The sequence below is a fragment of the Pempheris klunzingeri genome, chromosome 1 (assembly GCF_042242105.1).
Source record: "Pempheris klunzingeri isolate RE-2024b chromosome 1, fPemKlu1.hap1, whole genome shotgun sequence".
NCBI classification, from domain to species: domain Eukaryota; kingdom Metazoa; phylum Chordata; class Actinopteri; order Acropomatiformes; family Pempheridae; genus Pempheris; species Pempheris klunzingeri.
Window position 1 is genome coordinate 19,775,587 of NC_092012.1, and position 19,873 is coordinate 19,795,459.

At 41.0% G+C, this 19,873-nt stretch overlaps 1 protein-coding gene across 1 annotated transcript in view; it reads left to right on the forward strand.

Moving 5' to 3' along the window:
* Positions 1-19,873, forward strand: part of kif26ba (kinesin family member 26Ba) — a 77,550-nt gene that overhangs the window by 37,374 nt on the left and 20,303 nt on the right. The window contains exons 5-7 of the mRNA XM_070828762.1: positions 3,196-3,403; positions 16,783-16,998; positions 17,348-17,441. Coding sequence (XP_070684863.1) covers positions 3,196-3,403; positions 16,783-16,998; positions 17,348-17,441 — 518 coding nt within the window. The remainder of the gene's footprint in view (positions 1-3,195; positions 3,404-16,782; positions 16,999-17,347; positions 17,442-19,873) is intronic.

The window sequence follows — 19,873 nt, forward strand, 5'->3', positions numbered from 1 at the left end:
AACATCTTGATGATCCCCCACACTTTTGGAAAAATATTCTGTGGACTGATGAGACAAAAGTGGAACTTTTTGGAAGGTGTGTGTCCCGTTACATCTGGCATAAAACCAACACAGCATTTGGGAGAAAGAACATCATACCGACAGTCAAACATGGTGGTGGTAGTGTGATGGTCTGGGGCTGCTTTGCTGCTTCAGGACCTGGACAACTTGCTGTACTTGATGGAACCATGAATTCTGCTCTCTACCAGAAAATCCTGAAGGAGAATGTCCGGCCATCAGTTTGTGACCTTAAGCACAAGCGCACTTGGGTTATGCAGCAGGACAATGATCCGAAGCACACCAGCAAGTCCACCTCTGAATAGCTAAAAAAAAAACAAAGTGAAGGTTTTGGAGTGACCCAGTCCAAGTCTGGACTTAAATCCAATTGAGATGCTGTGGCATGACCTTAAACAGGCCATTCATGCTCGAAAACCCTCCAATGTGGCTGAATTAAGACAATTCTGCAAAGAAGAGTAGGCCAAAATTCCCCCACAGCGATGTGAAAGACTCATCGGCAGTTATTGCAAATGCTTGGTTGCAGTTGTTGCCGCCAAGGGTGGCACAATCAGTTATTAGATTTAGGGGGCAATTACTTTTTCACATAGGGCCAGGTTGGTTTGGATAGCTTTTTTCCCTTAATAAATGAAATCATCATTTAAAAACTGCTTTTTGTGTTTACTCAGGTCATCTTTGTCTGATATTAAAATTGGTTTGATGATCTGAAACATGTAAGTGTGACAATAAAGCAAAAGCAGAAGAAATCTGTAAGGGGGCAAATACTTTTTCACACCACTGTACATACATGAAAATGGATGCATTCTGAAATTGATGTGGCTGATGTATTTAAAGGATTATAAAAGCAATCACACACAAAAATAAAGCTAATACATGTTTTTCTCAGGGTGCAAATGGCATCTCTGGCAGCAGAGTAACCATGCATGAGTTCATCACAGTTCTCATGCTAAAAGCATCAGCACTTTTTTTTAAAACAATCTACAGTGCATGTATCTTTATGCTATGAGGAAGGTTTTAAGGATTCAAGTAATATAATAAGAAAACTGGTAATTGCTTTTGATCGCATTTGCTGCAATATGAATGTAAGCTTAGCTTGCACACAGTGGAAAACCAATTAGTGGCCTTCTAGTGGAGCTTTGTTTCATACAGTATATGCACTCATACACACATTCACAGTCACAGACACACCCCCACACGCCGAGATTCACACACAAATCTCCTGGGAGAGCCAGTCAAATGGTGCAACGCTTCGTCGTTCCTTGGGTCACTGAATCCACATCTCTCTTCTCCCCCTCCCTCCTGCTGCACTGTCCCTCCCTCCCTTCCTTCTATTTCTCTCACTGACTCCCCCCCCCCCCACTCTCATTTCTGTAACGTGCTGCAGTTAATTGAAAGCCAATGGTGTGAGAATATGGGTCTTTGACAGAGAGTGTGTCAGGGCGCAAGGTCTTCTCTCCCTCTTTTTGAAATCATAGAAATATATGTGAGGGTAGATTAAAGCAGAACAGAGCAGGAATCCCTGCCAGAGCACTTTTAGAGGTCTTTTATTTTTATCATATTGTTATTACTGCAACAGCGTATTTCAGATTGTCAGGAAATCGGCTCGTTTGTGACTTGTGGCTTCATAAATCCCAAAGAAAGAATTACATTGACACAAATATTTTTGCTATTGTTGTTGCTTTGCTGACAATAAATCACTTGAAGTATTCACTGTCTGCAGATTTACTGTCTCTGAGATCACTCACACTTAACCTCCCTTCATCTGTTTGCTCAGCCATGGTCAGAGTGTATTATATTCATGCTTTTATCATAATGAAAATAATGTATTAGTAACTATTCATCTATATGCTTGGTGATCAATTACAACACAACAATTGCTGACATGTGGTCAGGCTAACATCATGCAGTTAAATTCCACCATAACAGTCTTGACATAGACAAAAAGCCACAGTGGGAGAAAATTATAGCATTTGGGAATGGTGGAAGAAGTACTCAGATCTTCATCTTAAATAAAAACACCAATACCACAATGTTAGAATACCATTACTAGTAAACCTAGGGGTCGGGCCCCCCAGGCAGTCACATGGTAAGTCTGACAGTTTTGAGATGATTAACGGGAGATGAAAGAAGGAAAACAAAGTTTTGATACACAAATCTGTTTTCAGAGTTTGGACTTTTCTCAACTCTTGGTGAGCTTTATCACTGCAGGCGTCCATCAATCAACGTCAATTTGAAAAGTTACAGCACCTGTCAGTAGTGAAAAGTGAAAAGTATGATATTTCTCTCAGAATATTGGTGGACTGGACGTAGCATTAAATCCAAGCTCATGCTCAAGTGAAGTACAAATATCACAGAAATGTTCTTAAGTAGAGTACTTAAGTAAATGTACTTGTTTTCCACCACTGGTGCTTGGTAATAACTGTCTCCTCTTTATTATCAATTCTGTCATGTAGGTTAAAACAGAAAAATCAGTCAATTATATAAATATGTGTGTGGAATTTTTGCTGGGGAGGAAAAAAAGGGAGCGATAGAAAAGGGAGGAGAAAAAGTTAGACACCAAAAATGACGTGAAGTGCTGTTGTGCTGAGAGAGGCAGAGAGGAAGAACAGAGGGAGCAAAGAGAACAGAAGGAGAAAGAGGAGAGATTTAGAAGTTATAGTTAAAAGGAGAGAGTGAGTGAGGAGAATCTGAGTGCAGAATAGATGGAGTATAAATAAATATAATTTTTGGTGGGTGCTTTTGAGCTGAATGCCGTGGGGACTTGAGCAGCAAGAAAGCAAATGAACCACTCCCCATCCAGATGTTGCTACATATGTAAACAGCAGTGTGTGTATGCGTGTATCTGTGTGTGTGTATCTGTGTGTTGACGGGTGTGTAATCGAGTTCTATTCTGCAATTTGCCAAGGTTGTACTGTGGAAAACTACGGGTGTAATTATAGACCCATGCATGCGTTGCGCTGATGTGCCACCACCGTCCTGTCCTTCCTCATCTTCTCATATTTGTCCATTTAAACTATTTAGTATTACTATTACTATTTATTTACTTTATGACAATGTTTGTACAGTGATAAATGGTTGCATATATTCTTCATTTCTCTCCTCGTCTCCTTCCTTCCCTCTGTCTCTCCTCTCTCCTCTCAGAGCCGCGCAAAAGTTGAATTTAGCGTCCAAGAAGAAGAAGCAGAAGACAGCTGTGGTCACAGCTCCGGTGACATCATCATCATCGTCATGTGACCCTCCTCTGTTCCCCACCAATTTTAGTGTCGCCCTTTTGATGGCCCCTCCCCCGGCTCCACCCTGCCTTCTCCGTGCAGCCAACAAAATCAAAGATACCCCTGGGCTTGGAAAGGTAAAGGTTACATATGTTTTAATTGGCTGTAGTGTTGAAGGGAAATCCACAAAGTCTACCGTAGAACATATAGTTGGGATTTAGAATTAATTCATGCAAGTAAGACTCAAAGACTGTCCGAAATATACTTGTGGCACTTGATCAGAATATGTATGTGCTCGTTTGGAAACACTTCTGGATATTCATTCACTTTTATCTCTATCTTTGGAATTTGGATGCCTGGTTTTGGCTCCTGACGCATGATGTATGTCAGTGAAGTACCCGAATCGCTGTTGTTTTCCCCTGAAGTTAGTTGAACAGATTACTTTTCAACTGTTCGGCAAACGTCTCAACTCAGTCAGGACTGTCTCGGATACATTTGACATGTTATGAAGTTTGTTTATATGAATTTCAATTCTGCCTCACCCTCTTTGGCTTGATTTCAGTACAACTCTTAAAACATATCTGTGTCATAGTGCATGAAATCCACAAGAAATCAAGTGTTTTATTACTTAAAAATTCAAATCCAGTCTCAGTGACATTAGGTCCACTTAAGCCCTTTGACGCCAAATTTACTGTTTGTTAATTAGTTTTATGTTTTGGTTTAAGTTGTTGTCATTAGTGTAGGCTATTGGGGTTTTTATTTTATGTTGCCTACAAAATAGGCAAATATATATTCATTTTGTGGCACTCATGTTATGAAAAAAAGTTTTGATTTTGATTGTTAATTTTATTTAAAGTAACTATAGGGAGCACAGGTTTCAGTGATTTTGAGTGATCAGCAACAATCACTTGTTGTCGATCAAATACATTTTAAAGTGATTTGGCTTCATCACTGGCATGCTCTGAAATATTGTAGTAGTTGTGGTATTTTATCATGACCTTGGTCAGTTTATCTGAATGTATGTATGGGTGTGCTTGTGTGTGTCACCCCTGCCGTACCGGAATGCAGCCTAGCGGTTACCACGGTAACACATCTCAGGCTGACAAAAGTCATCTGTCACCGTTGTTGGTGAAATGTGTGTGTGTGCGTGTGTGTGTGTGTGTGTGTTGTGGGGTTCATGCTTCTCAAGTGTGTGCAATATTGATCGTCCATGTAATGAGTTTTTAGTGCCCCCTCCTCCACAGTTTGAGTGAAAGGCTCACTGACTGTGCATATGTGTGTGTGTGTCCTCACTGATAGAAAAGGAATGACTATGGAGGACAAACTCAAACAGACATCAAGCAGCACTGTCCATTACCAGGGAGGGAAAAGGTGGGGTTCCTCCTGGGGTCCCTCCTGGGGTCCCTCACAACATGTCCTGCAGTATTTTTGTATCCCTGGGTGTGCTTATTATGTCTGTGAGCTCTTGTCTGTCTGTCTGTGTGGACTGGCATGCATGTGTGACAGTATACAGTTTTTTGTCACTAAGTATTTTTTTTTCTTTTTTGCCCAATTGTCAACAGTCAACAGTGAAGAAACAGACAGACAGACAGACAGACAAAGGGGGGAGATAGGGCCATGACATAGTACATGTGCTGTAACTATTCATTTACCGAGGTACCAGTGTGTGTGTGAAACTGCCTTATGTGCCATTTATATTAACTACCAGATGAATGGATGAACCCATCCACTCATGTCAGATTAACTGAATTCATAATGAGAAGTAGTGATGTTACTTTGGGAAATTAATCTAGAATTTTCCAGAAACTTTTTCAGACAAAAAAACTGTATTACACTTCAGATAGTTACAAAGATTAAGAGAATAAGTAGTCATATTCCAAGTCCAGGTTCAATCATATTTTGTTTATGTTTCATATTTTATTTTTATTTTAATGCAACTGATTATTTCATGTGTTTTCCTACTTCATCCCCCCTTGAGTCTCTATCTCCGCTCCTCTCCATATGGAGGTGACAGATGTCCCCTCAGTTGTCAGGGAGACAGATTCACACACACATATTTAGAAGAATACTCACACACATAACAGCCAAATAAAACTTAAAATATACACCCCTACACGAAAACAACAAAAAACAGTATACATTATAAACCACATACACAAAAGCCATCTTCATGCAGTCTGCCTGTCTCTCATTGTGTCTCTTTATAGCACTTTGGCTTCTGCTTCATTCCACCACCATCTTCTGTGATCTTGTGAAAGAAGCTTGTCTGGCTCATCCTACTGTGTGCAAATGCCTGCTGCTACAACTGTTTAATTACAACTGTCAGACACTCTTTTGTACACAGTCATGTTTTGATTTCTCACAGTAATCATTGCAGTCTGATCTGTGTTATGGTGGTGCTTTGATTAAGGTGTCCAGTCCTTATAGCTACGTACCGCCCTTCTGTTGTCCTACTGGCTGCCTGCCCATCCTGCTGATTCAACTGTGACAAATGGAGAGGAAAAACAGAACCGTATCTGAAAATCTTGAAAGTTTAAACAAAATCTGTAAGCACGTCTGTATTTCATTCTTCGAGGAATAGCTTTACCTTATTTGCTTGCTTGTTATGTCTGTTAAATATGAAGCTCAGTGTAGATTAAAAGGGGAGAAAACAGCTTATCTGGAATAGAAATAGCCTTGAACTTATTAAATGACAACTTGTTGTTTTCACACTTCAGTTTTTGTATGCATTAAACAAACATGTTAAATAAGTGAACTTTATGATTTTGTTGCCTTTGGACAGATTCAGGCTAGCTGCAATTCTTGATGCTAAAATAAGCTAACCCTCTCTGGGCTGCAAATTCTTGAATTCTGAATGCTAATTTTTAAATTCCCTGTTACTAGTCTTTCTGGTATACTTGATGTTAAGTGGTGATTGCTGTGGTTTACAAAGAAATGGGGAATAAGAGAAGGAGAGGACATGGTACCAAGGCAGCAAGATATTCTGGTATTTGGAACATAACAAGCTGCTCCTGTGAAATCAATTGAAGCTTGCCAAGACCTAATCAAACACACACACACACACACACATGTGCGCGCAGGCGCAGGCGCACGCACACACACACACACACACACACACACACACGAAAACATATGGGAAGAAAATGGCTGTGGTGACATTTCTCCAGTAAAAATGTCACCTGCAGTGGGGGTCGGCCCCCTGCTGAAATGGCATTTGCACACATTCACACTCACACACACTTGCATGCACACAGGCTTGCATGCTCACAAATTCATAGGATTATAGTGTACAATGAAAGATGTCAAGGAAGAGGCAAAGCCCCCAGTGGAAGTGTGTACGATACATTACATCCTGCAGAATACATGGGCTTGTCTGTGAGTGTGATGGGGGGGGTAGTGTTTTCCTGGATGTTAATATGGCAGAAAACAGATTGAGCCATCACAACTAAAGCCAGGGGAAATCCACCTGCACAGGTCAAATGTACCGCTGTGTTCATGTGTGTGTGTTACAGAGAGAGAGAGTTCAGCCTTCTCCCATCTTGGGATGTCAAATTAAACAGAATCCCTCAGTGGATCTATGTGACTGCTGTTTGTATCTCAAGCTCCCCTCTGTTATTCCTATACACAGTGCTTCTCTACATGTTATTGGTAAGCTCCGTCTCACTTTAATCAAATCAGCCAGCTGGGAGCCTTCCATTCAGACTCCTGACTGCAGGGGGAGATGTGTATCAGTCAAGGACATTAAGCTGTGTATGTATTACCTCTTACAAAACCAACTGCAGAGTTACACAGATATACAGTAGAGACTGCAAAGGGTACATATTTGGAGCTACCATATATAAGGATGTGAAAAATACTAAGGATTTCAGTGGTTGAGTAAACCTGACCTCTGTAATTAAGAAAAACGTGGTTGCATTTTTGCAGATTGAATGATTGGGTCCAAAATGGGTTTTATCCGCTATGGGCTTCATGAAAGTTCACAAACTGAAATCAATGAGTGTTTTTCAGCATCAGTTGAGATAAACTAATGCCTGTATGGCTGCTCAACTATGGAATTACAATTAGTTTTCCCTGTCAAAAACTGCATGCTCTGACTGTCATTTGACTTTACAGGAAGACTGTGGCTTTAGGAATGGAAATGTTCTGCCTGTCTGTGGACATTCATGCTCCCCTCAGGATTAATTGTAGCAACTTTGGTGATTCCTCATTTCAACTAGCACCATCATCTGGTCAAGTTTTTAATTTGTCCAATACAGTATACCAACTTTACTTTATGACAAAATACCTGCAAAATGCATGGCCATAGACACTACATAGAGCGTGAGCATGAGAAATAATTTGTTTGCACCTTTTGCTTGATTCGTGCACATATAAACAGATAAACATTTGTACAGAGAGCCAGCACAACGGACCAGTTCTCCTCGAAAAACAGCCTGTCCTTAGTGGCAGCCGTCACTTAGACACATTGTTGGGTGCGGTGGTTAGCACTGTTGCGTCACAGCAAGAAGGTTTGGATTCAGACAGGGGTCTTTCTGTGTGGAGTTTGCATGTTCTCTCACACTCCGGCTTCCTCCCACAGTCCAAAGACATGCAGGTTAGGTTAATTGGTGGCTCTAAATTGCCCGTAGGTGTCATTGTGAGCATGAGTCGTTGTCTGTTTCTATATGTTGGCCCTGTGATTGACTGGTGACCAGTCCAGGGTGTACCCCACCTCTCACCCACTGCCAGCTGTGATTGGCTCCAGCCCCCAGCGACTGGATGAAAAGGACTCTACCAAGGTTCAAACACCAGATCCATGTCACCAACAGGCACAACAGGGTTAGACAAAGTGTTACAGTGTCATCTCTGATGCCTTTCTGATGCCTGGGATAGTCATAACATGATTTCTTTAATCTTCAAGTATCTTCAAAAACTGAAACACAATGAAACAAGAGCTCGGGAGATGAACCACTAATCTCCCTAGACTATGGTGAGACTGAGTGACTGTTTCGATATTACGGACTGGTCTGTGTTTCAGGAGTCATGACTTAGATGAATGCACCAGCACTAATATGTCTTACATCCATTTCTCAGAAACTGCATTCCTTCCAACACAGTGACTGTGTCTAGCAACAACAAGTCATGGTTCAGCAGAGAAATTAAAATGTGATCCAGAAAGAAAAACAATGCATCTATGAGAGGCACAAGGCGGAAAGCTAAGGCCAAGTACAACAACAAGCTGGAGAGCAAGTTCTGGGACAAGGACAGCAGAGGTGTGTGGCAGGAGCTGCATCAAATTACCAAATCTAAGGTCAAATACTCAGCCTGTAATGATGACAAACTACAAAACTCCTGGATGAACTTATCAAATTCTACTGTTGATGCTACTAGGAAACCTGCAGATCCTGATCTTGTGTCCTCTTTAAACTTTAAAATGTTGTGCTGCTGAAGTTGCTTCAGCTTTGACTGGTATTTTTAAGAGGACTATCAACTGGTGTGAGGTACCAGCATGTTTCAAATTTGCAGTAATAACTTGTGTGTTTAAGAAGCCCATTGTTAGCTGTTCAAACAACTACAGGCTTGTTGCCTTAACATCTGTTGTAGTCAAAGATATTTGAGCATATAGTATGTAGACATCCATACAGAGCCAGTAAGGTCGTTGGATGATGTTGTACGTCTCCACTCCATCTTGCAGCATCAAGAGGCACTCGCCACCTCCACTCAGCTACTGTTCATACATACATGAACTATAGCTCAACTTTTCATACAATCATACCCACGAGGCTATATAACAAAACTTTTGCAGCTAGGTCTCCATGTATCTGGGACTTGAGCCTGTTAGTGGGCAAAACACTGATTGTCAATGGAGGAAAGCTCACCAAAGCATGTCTATTTCTACCATTTGGGAAACTTGTGTCAAGGGTTGCAATGTTAAAGTATTACAGAGCAGTAATAGAAAGTGTGCTCACTCTCTCTTTAAGAATACGATATGGCAATTAGAGCTCACGAGGTAAAACTGACAGAGTTGTATGCACAGCTTAAAAAGTAATTGGCTGCTAACTCCCCACCATCTCTGATTTATACCACATCCGCATTCAGTGGAAAGGTTGTAAAATTTTTAAGGACTCCTCACACCCAGCCAACGCTCAATTCAATCATCTCCCTTCAGGTAAAAAACTCTGCAGTGTGAAGACCAGAGCATCTCACTTCTGCAATAGCACTTACCCGAAAGCAATCCACATCCTAAATGCTTCACTGGCTGTACAAACAAGCACATGCACCTTAATTTGTCACTTAACGGGCATGGACCATATGGTTGCATTAACTACATTCATTCTAATTGTGTAGTATGTTTTTACGGTCACTTCCTGTATGTACTGTGTGGTTATATGTTTATTGCTGTTGACCACACCGCAACACCACTGAATCTTGAATCTTGACATGTTCTTCTGTAAGCAGTGTGCTGCACTTCGTCCCCAGTTCTGATCTACATACAGTTGAACATATCTGAGGAGGGATGAAAAATATTATTAAAAAAGTTACTAAACTAAGGGGAGCTTTCTCTCTCTGCAACCTGTCTCTTTCTCATCTTTCTTATCTAGTGTATGGATAAGTTTTATCTTTTGACTTACCATCCTTTTATCCCTTCCCTCTCAGCCCTTCTGCATATCTGAATGACAATGAAGGACTGTGGGAGTTTTTTTTTCACCTCTTTTATCTCTGCAGACACACACACACACGCAGACTCACAGATTGCGACTTGACCTTGGGGGAAAAATGATACTATGACAGCTAATCAATTTTTAATAGCAGCCACGATCCCTCTCAGGCCACAAGCTGTGTGCGTCTGTGTCATGAGTGAGCATGTGCAAGTGCATTTTCCACGGGCATTTGTGTCTCTTCATGTCTATCTGGGGGTCTGTGTGTCTTGTATCTAAATGAGTGAGTGAGTCTGTTATGGGAGAGCCATAGCCACTTTGTTCCACCTTGTAGCTGAAATATTAATGCTGTCAGTGTTGGCAGGGCTGCAGTATAATACACACACACACACACACACGCACACAAACTCTTTCCTATTGTATTGTGTGTGTTTGTGTTGGTGTTTTGCTTGCAGTGTGTATGATTCTGTAAACGTAGTTGCATGTTGTTCACAAAGAGATTCGTTTGTGATTTGGGGAAATATAAATGAAATTGATGTGACTTGAATTTGGAGTTAGACATGTTAACTGCATAAATCTATTGTTCAATCCAAAACATTTTACTCTTGATGGATCGATTTATAGCATGAAATGCTCATGCTAAAAACTCATACTCATGTTAAAAAAAGGAAAATATTTATAAAATACATTCAAACATAAATAAATCTATTAAAATATGAATAATTTAAATATTGCGTATTACATACATATTACATTTCTAATATATATGTATTTATTTAGGATGGACTCAAAATAAACTACAGTTCCCATCTTCATTGTAGTAAAAGGACACCTTACCCAGTGCAACAGTGCAGCCTATTTACTGTAAGAGCTTAACAAGAAAGGTCTATATGTCTATATGTAAGTGACATTTAATTTTGTATGTAGGCATGTACATAGTGAACTTACAATGCTTTGTTATTGTTATTTCACCATTTCTGGTATAGAAGAGTTCATTTAGGTCATTTACTGGCTCATCCCTGGTGAACTACACGTAAATTCAAACCTCAAAGTTGCAAGATCTCTGCATCTCTTCCAACTGAGCAGCCAACATGGATGTTACTATGAGCTGAGCTGGAATTAATAAATTAGATAGAATTAGAATTGATCTGAAGCCTAAACTTGCTATTCTCATATGGTATTTGTACAGATCTCTCTGTACATGCGTTTGCCCATATGTGTATTTCTGCAGTCTTTGGGAACCAATTAGAGCTCGGCCTCCATCTCTTATTGATTTTCCAGCCAATAGTAATGAAGCACTGCTGTGAGGGACTATTGAACAATCTTCTCTCAGCTCAGGGTTGGTTGTTGCTGTTTAGCTGAATTCCTTTACTTAAATTGGCTCAAAGACTTCATTGTGTCAGAGTGTGGTGTATAGTGTGGAGGAACAGGAAGCCCTATATCCAAGGGAGCGGATTAAGGGTCAGGTCAGCTTCTCAGGAAAGAACCATGACTCCTTGCCTCAACATCTGCCATAGCATATAGCCTTTAACACAGAAATGATCCCTCAAGCTGTTCCAGGCGTGATCAGCAGACCTACGTGTTGGACACAGTGGTTATGTCTTTTAAAGTAGACATTTTTTGTATGTTGAACACAATAATCATACATGCACAGACACACTTTACAGCAGAAGACAGACATCGATTGTTCTCCAAAGCAATGAGAAGTTAAATATTCACACAGAGACATGGGGAAATTCAAAGAAACACTCACTTCTCTGGCATCTCATTTTCATTCCCGTTTTTTTTTCTCGGTCCACGTTTCAGCAGCTCACCACCTTGCATCAGTATTCACTGCAGCATGAAGTGTGAATGGAGAGGAAAATATAGGATGGATAACAGGAAGAGCCTGTGATTTGTCTGGTCATTTGTTCACAGGAAGGGAGAGACAGTGAGGCCAGGCTAGGAGCGAGATGAGACAATGAGAGAGAGAGAACGGAGGGAACAGAGGGAAAGGAGTGGGTGGACAGTGCTATCGAGCAATGAAAAGTTTCTGAAACATTAAAGAGAGTCTGAATATGGGAAAGGTCTATAGGTGTTGTGTAAGTACAAGAGAATATTGGAGAAGAAAACAGGCAAAGGGAAATTGGATCTAAAGAAAGATGTGAGATCACTGTGATAGTGCTGTTTTTGTATCTGGAGAGTTATTAATGACCTATTTCTTTCCCACGATTTTCCTTCATCACTCTTTTTGACACAAACACCTCCAACTCCTTCTTTTTCTTCTTTCTTTTTTATTAGAAGAACAAAGAGTCCATTAGCCATGCTTTCTTCCGACATATATGTGCCTGCATGTCATAGCGGTTGCAGCACTTTGCCACATGTATTGATTCACCAGTGGAAGTAGGCCAAGGATCCTCTGAGAATAGTATGGGTGTGGGTTTGATCACACACACAGATGTGCTATTACACAGCTGAGTTGGACTCAGGTTTAAACTTCCAGCTCAATGTTGAGTGTCACAATCAAAAGGTGAGGTTTTTGTTTGTTTGTGGAGGCCAAATTGAGTGTAATTGTCAAAGCCAAATCAAAATATTACATTCTCTTAAACACAGCATGATTGTGCTGAGCACCAGTTTCCCTGATGTTGTTTGGTGGTCATCACCGCAGAGCTTTGATGGTGTGAAAAAAGGATAATTGAGGTTAATGGCCATGTGTATGACTCTTGCCATTTCACACACACCCTCTATATTTTGAGAAACGGACATGAAATCACATTATGGCCCCATTTATACCTCAAATACACACACAAACATACACACACACACAGATATACACACACACTCGCAACCCTCTTACCTCTCACACTCTCAGATATAAGGAGGAAATGGGCTCTCATGGGGGGAGACTTTATGAGTTACGCCTTGTAAAGCGTGCAACGGTAAAATCCTTCCCCCAGGCTCTTACTGATGTGATGGGCTCTTTTATTGGGGTCAGGAGAGGGCGTAGCACTGAATCTAAGTGTGTATGTGCGTATGTGTGTGTGCGTGTTTGGAACTCTTGACCTGACATTAAGCCTTTCTATCGTAGGTTTCACAGGTCACCAAGGTGACTTACTGTATTTATTGTATTCGGGTGGCATCTTTATCTCACAACTCTCAACTATGGACACATTTTTAAATGTGCAAACACATAAAATTAAGTTCATCTGAGAAAGACTTTAACACAAACACTGTCTCACTCACACAATTTACTGAACCAACTCTCTTAAATGGCCTATGGTCATTTAATGATGCAACCAAAGGAAAGCCTATTAATGTGCTGTATTAGGTGTGTGTGTATGTGGCAGAGAGGGAGAGAGACATGCATATAAACAGTAAGAGCATACAACATAGTAAGAGCACTTAAAATGGTATTTGCCCTTGTGCTTTTTCATGGTAGTATATTAGATACAACAGAGTTTTATGCTTTTATTTTTTCATAAAACACTTATCATTCTAGGTGAGTTTGATCAGTGTAACACAACCTTGTTCTGTTTGCCTTTGGCTGTCTTCCAGGCCTTGGAATTATTTATAGCAAGATATTACCAGATAGGATGGAATTTTTTTCATCTTGATCTATTTTGAAAATTGCTTTATATTGTATATGTATGTTATTCATATGATGTTGTAGCATAGTAATGTGGCGGAGGATAATAATAATATTCCAATTTACTTGAGAAATAGTCAAACTAAAACATGAATATACTATGACAGACATTATGTGATCCAAAGATTAGTTTTCTTCCTTGTCAGTAATTTTTATTCATTTACCCGTTTTTATTCATGATCACATTCCTGATGGGTTGCTGATGGGTCTGTGACTTAATAGATATGTAGTTCGATGTTTTTTCTTTATTGTGTGAATTCTCTATCTCCGAGTGCAGAGGGGTTTGAAGTGTTTTGGGATTGCTGTGCAATTCGTAATCCCATGGTGGTGTTTAACTGGAAGTGCAGTGTAGAATCACACTTCAGATGATGATTCATCTGTGCTAACAAGCACAAACAGACCAAACATGTCTCCCCCTCTCTCCCCTTCCCTCTTAGGAGCCACATAAACACAGCAGTCTTTTTATCTGCCCTGCACCTCTGAGCCCTGTCGACAAAATCCTACCTTATTTATAGAACACATGACAAAATAAGGTTTTTATTAGGTAAGGTTGACTTTGCATAGATTTAGTAACTGTAAAATGATCCTTTATATTCTCAATCTATGATACATGTCAGGTTTTTATTCTAGCAGATACAGTATACTCTTACTCTATTATCCATCCATCCTTTGATTCTCACTACCATGCGTATGCTTTCCAAGGCCTAGAGGTCCAGAGTGGATCCCACCATGCACTGGGAAGAGGCAGGGTTCACACAGATGCTGCATCCTCGTCATTCAGGGTTTGGATCCTCTAAAAGAATCCATACATTTTGTATCCTTTGGAGAACTGAGGGCCAGAATGAAAGTGTAATGCTCAAATGACACTCATGTCTAGCCTCACATGGGGCCAAAACTAATGATTTCTGCATTTTCTGTCAACGCATAAGGAATGTAAGGATGCGAAATTGCACATCTTCTGCCTGTCAGCCTGTGTACTGTATACTGTTGCCTGCTTTGCTCTTTATAGGACATTAAGCTCTTTGCATCTGTGATGACTTAAACTGTCTTGTCTGAAACAATTTACGTATTTCCAACAATTTACGTAATTCTCTGCCATCAGCATTTCAAGCTGTTTTTTCAAGCCAATTTACCGTGAATTTCCTCTGATTCCACAGTCTAGTCATTATGTTATGTTAAATGACAAATTTCACAGGAGCTCAGCTTGTTACATCCTTGTTTTAACATTTTTACTTTGCAGACCCACATGATATTTTCAGAACCGATACATGTCACGTGCACCAGCATCTCAGACTAAAACAGACTATTCCTTCTCTACAACCGCTCAGCCTAACAAATAAACAACTCTGTTAAATTCCAAGAGAGTAGTTTAGCCCAGCCATCACTGCTCTCCTCCTCCTTCCTCCCTTTCCTCCACAGCCTGGCTGAGAGGGTTACAAATACCGCCAACAGCAACAAACCCGACCATGTCCTCCGTGGTTTCTCCGGTTCGTGTGTAGAGTTGGTGTGCTACTATGTTAGCCCTGTGTTAGCTCACTCACTGGACCTAATCCATTTCTGTGCTGCAGCCGTGTGTGTGTGTGTGTGTGTGTGTGTGTGCTGGGCTAGTTTAACTCCGGGCCTCACATGTATGTGCGTGAGAGTTGCTTTATGGTACAACTCAGGGACTCACATGCATACATGCAACATACTGCTAATGTTAATTAGCATTAATGTTATGAATCCTGCACAGAGAACATTTAAAATTATATTTCTGTAACATTTTACATGACCTGACAACCTGCACCAGAGTGAGATTCAACTTTTGAAAGAAAACAGTGATAAAACGTCCATTTGGCTGGAGCCAATCCCAGCTGACATTGGGCGAGAGGCTGGGTACACCCTGGACTGGTCGCCAGTCAATCACAGGGCCGACACATAGACAAACATTCACTCTCACACTCACACCTACGGGTTCAAACCACAAACCTGCCGGCCAATGGATTCGATCCTCAATGGCAAACAAATGTGTGGGTGTATAGCCTCGGGGACTGCACACAGCTCTCCAGGAGACCTGAAGTGAGCAGCATGGTAACACAACCCCCAACTCTAAACAACACTAGGACCTAAGGTTATCAAGCCAGCTAAGAGCACACAACGTGTAGATAAGACAACTCCATTAACTTCATTACAAAACCTTCACACCAATTTTAGTGTAAATATCAAATATATTTTCTAATCAGGGCGGCTCAGATGAGTCTCTGAGGCAGTTGGTGTGGTTAAGATGGAGTCCATACTGCACTCATTGCACCTGTCACTCTGTACCAATCCCCTGCTTTAACCAAAACTTTCTTCCACTTGTAAGAAGGGAAAATCTGGGGTAAATCTTCTTGATAATCATGTAGTATGTTGCAGATCTAGTAAGAGAGGAAGACAGATGGACTGAATCCATGGTATTGTCAATGAGAGATCAAAAGTATAAGAGAGATAAAGACTAATTCACCCCAATCAGCCAGAGGAGGAGACACAGAGCCATGATAAACTGCTAGAAAGTACCTCAAACTTTAAATAACAGCAAAAAGGCTGTTAATATGTTCAAATGTTCTGGAGCTCACTCAGATTCAATGACGCAGCATTTTGCTTCCTCTGATATCAAAGAAAACAACAGCAGCTGTCAGGCGGTAAATTGCTACTGCTAACACTTTGTGACAGGAGTGGGAGGAAAGGGAGAGTGAGGAGAGGAGAGGAGAGAAAAGTGAAGCAGGATTCCTGCTCTTCAGGCTTTTGATACGTGGCAGTGAGCTGAAGGTAGAGAGGAGGTGTGAGGAGCCAAAAAAGAAGGGATTGAGGATGGAGGGAGAAAGAGATAACAGACGAGTGGCAGGTAAAGGAGGAGAAGGGAAGAGGGAGGGAGAAAAAGCATTTAGGTTGAATAAGAGGATGAGAGGGAGAGAGTTCATGTGCATATTCATGGAAGTCTTAAAAGAACGGAAAAGCTGAATATTGTGACTCGAGGGGGGTATTTTGTCGCGGGTATGGTGCATGTGACTTCAGATACTTTCTAGTAACAATCCCTCAGGGTTGTCAGGTCGGTTCATAGTTTTAAATTGGGTAAGTTAACTCTGGAAATCTTTCAGTGTGAGAGGGTAAGAGCCAGCAGTGATGGCAGCATGGCTGAAGTCACAAACAAAAGCACCAGAAACCAAAGCTTCATCAGCTTTACTCTGCTGTTTCACCAGTGTCTGAATACCTGTTCTCTGTGTCTTACCCTCAGGTGAAAGTGATGGTGCGTGTGTGCCCAGTGTCTCAGTCGGATGCTGCTGAGTCCAGTTCTTTCCTTAAAGTGGATCCCAGGAAGAAGCAGATCACCATCATGGACCCCTCAGCCAATCAGACACCAAGCGCTGCGTCCCAGAAGAGGGCGGGAGTCAATCAGGTCCCTCCAAAGATGTTCACCTTTGATGCTGCGTTCCCTCCTGATGCATCACAGGTCAGAGAAAAGATTGGGAGTTTAGAAAACAAAGGACATTCATTCATTCACATGATTCTGATATAAAAATGGTTGCAGATACACATGAAAAGCTGGACTTATGCCACATTATAGTGGAATTGCAACTTTGAGGCTGATCAACAAGATAGATAAGTTAGATGTAACATGTATTAACTTCTGTCTACGGGCTTTAAAATGGTAAGAATGTAGATCTTTCTAACAAAAGGCAAAAGCACAACACCAATGTTCAAATGGATTAAGTGTACCTATGTGTTCAGGTATTTATGCTCTTCCTGACCCTCCTCCTTCATCTTTCTTCGCTCCTCTCTCTCTGTCTGCCTGTTGCTAGGCGGAGGTGTGCGCAGGAACGGTTGCCGAGGTGATTCAGTCGGTGGTGAATGGAGCAGATGGCTGTGTCTTCTGCTTTGGACACTCCAAGCTGGGTAACACTCACACACATGCACACAGACTGCAAAATCCGAGCAAATGTGGCTTGTGAGTCATCTTCAGTGTGTGTGTCCGACCGTCAGTGTGTCAGTCGTTTGGCTGTCTCTCCACTCTCGCCCTCATCTATCTGAGAAAGAAAGAAGAGGATTAGTGTCTGCTGATGCTGAAAGCATTCTCAGTCTGCTCTGTCTGCGTTTCTGTCTTCCTTTCTCTCCCTCTAATCCCTCTGAAGCTGGTTTTTAGAGAAGCTGTCTTAAAAAGGGTCAGGACCCCTTACTGCACACTGCAACATGTCTGAACCCACACACACGCACACAGACATGTTCTTCAACCCTGGGTCAGCCCCTGTTGTGTTTATCCCTGCACATGCAAGCAGCGTTATCCGTCTTGGCTTGTGATCTTCATACATCCAGTTGGAGTCCCCTTGAACTGCTGGCAGAGGACAAAAGCAGAGAATTTAAATGCTGCAGTTCAGCAGGGAACACGTCTGTATTAATGGCAGAGCCACTTACTGGAACAAACAGTAATGAAGTTTTATGTAAAAACCAACATACAAATTGTGTTTTCTTGATGTGTTGCAGGGATTTTGTCTCTTGCCAAATCTGTAGTAAAAGAAAACTTTCTTATAGATTTATTATAAATTAAGGTTTTGGTCTCTGCCATGTGGCTATTCGGTTAAGTTTAAGAATTTCAATTTGCTTCCCTTTTAGGCTTTTTGTATGTTATTGGACCAAATGTATTAAATTCTGATAACACAAAGAGTCAGAGAGTGTTTTGATGTTCAAAAAAAGCATTCAATGTTGTAAAGGTGCTTCTTTACTGATGCTTGTGTATTAGAAAAATCCTCAGTGTGGGCCATTGTTAATCATAATACTGCAATACTGAGTGCAGCCACTACACCAAATTGTTCTCATAGCACAGTACTGTTCCTGGGGGTGTGTACACTTTCTACTAAAAATGTGTTTAACACACCTATAATGTGGTAACAAGCCCTCATTGCACAGTGCACACAACTACGGAACACATGGAACATCAACATTTAGCCAAATATGAAAATAAGATTTAAGTTGTAATAAACAGGCATTCTCCTTTAAATCAGGCTCATGTTTTTTCAGGTCCTAACACATATTAAAAGTAGATTGCCTGAGAGTGGGTAGGGGGCAGAACCTGTCCACTTCTCCCTCAAAAAAGGCCCACAGATCAAACAAACAGATCCACATACAATCTCCTAAGACACTAAGCCCAACATGATGTTCATATCAGACAGCTCGTCTAGATCAATATTTTGCATCTCACCATGTTTACATGTTTTCAATCAGCTTTCAAATATTGACACATGAAAATGCAGACTGTGTCATGATTCATAATGATGATTCATACTGTATAATATGACTGGAAGCGATATGCCACCAAAACTGACCTCTTATTGTCAGCGTTTGATTGTGTGTGATGATAGACACAGTTGAATCTTCTGGCCTTAATACTGCAAGTGCTTTTATACGCCTGAGAAATCCATCAAAGAGAGTTTGCTCTTTCAATCAATTTTACTGTTTTATTAATGCTGTGGAGCAGCTCTGACCTTGCTGGATTCAGTTTAAGCAACTGCTGCTATAGCAGCAGATGAGATCATTCTTTGTGATATAGCTCACCTAAGGCCATGGATCTTAATGAGACTGCATTATAATGGCATTACCTCTCTCCTAATTAAAATGGGCAAAGTAACGCAAGGAGCTTTTATCTTCAGCCCTGTGGCCTTTGGCTGCAGACATATGGGGAGTCTACTTATGTACTAACACGCACATTTTCACAAGGACTAACCAGGTTTTCATTGAATAGGAAAAATTAATAAAAGTAATTATGGATATAAATGGAAATAAATGGATGGATGTAATTGACTGGCTTTAAGTCATGTCTGATGGATTTTGTAATTAGGTGTTTCAGCCTTAGACGGATCATCTTTTAAGAATAATAAGTGTGTGTCTGTGTAAGCTTGTGTCTTTGATCTGATGATACAGTGCTGCCTTGTTCTCGCACACTCTCTCAACCTGTTCACTGTCTGATTGACAGCATGGGCAGCTCTGCTCGATGAGACCAATTACTGGGAATACACATCAACTACACTGACATGGACACACACACACACAGACACACTGCTGTATCACCTGTAGCACAGTGTCACTTTATTGCTGTGTTGTCTTAGTCAGTGGATCTGACCAGGTCTTGACAGCTTGTGGTTGTAAGGACAGACGGACACACTGTAGAGCCACATATAGGCACTTAAATAACAGGATGTGTTATTTAAGACTCTCCCACAGAAAGGGTGGCAAGAGCCACTATGACTTAGGGAGTCCATCTGATTTGTTAAGTAATAACAAATCAACGCATAAATCAGCTAGTTCAAAGATAATGACCCAGTGTCGCTTTAAGC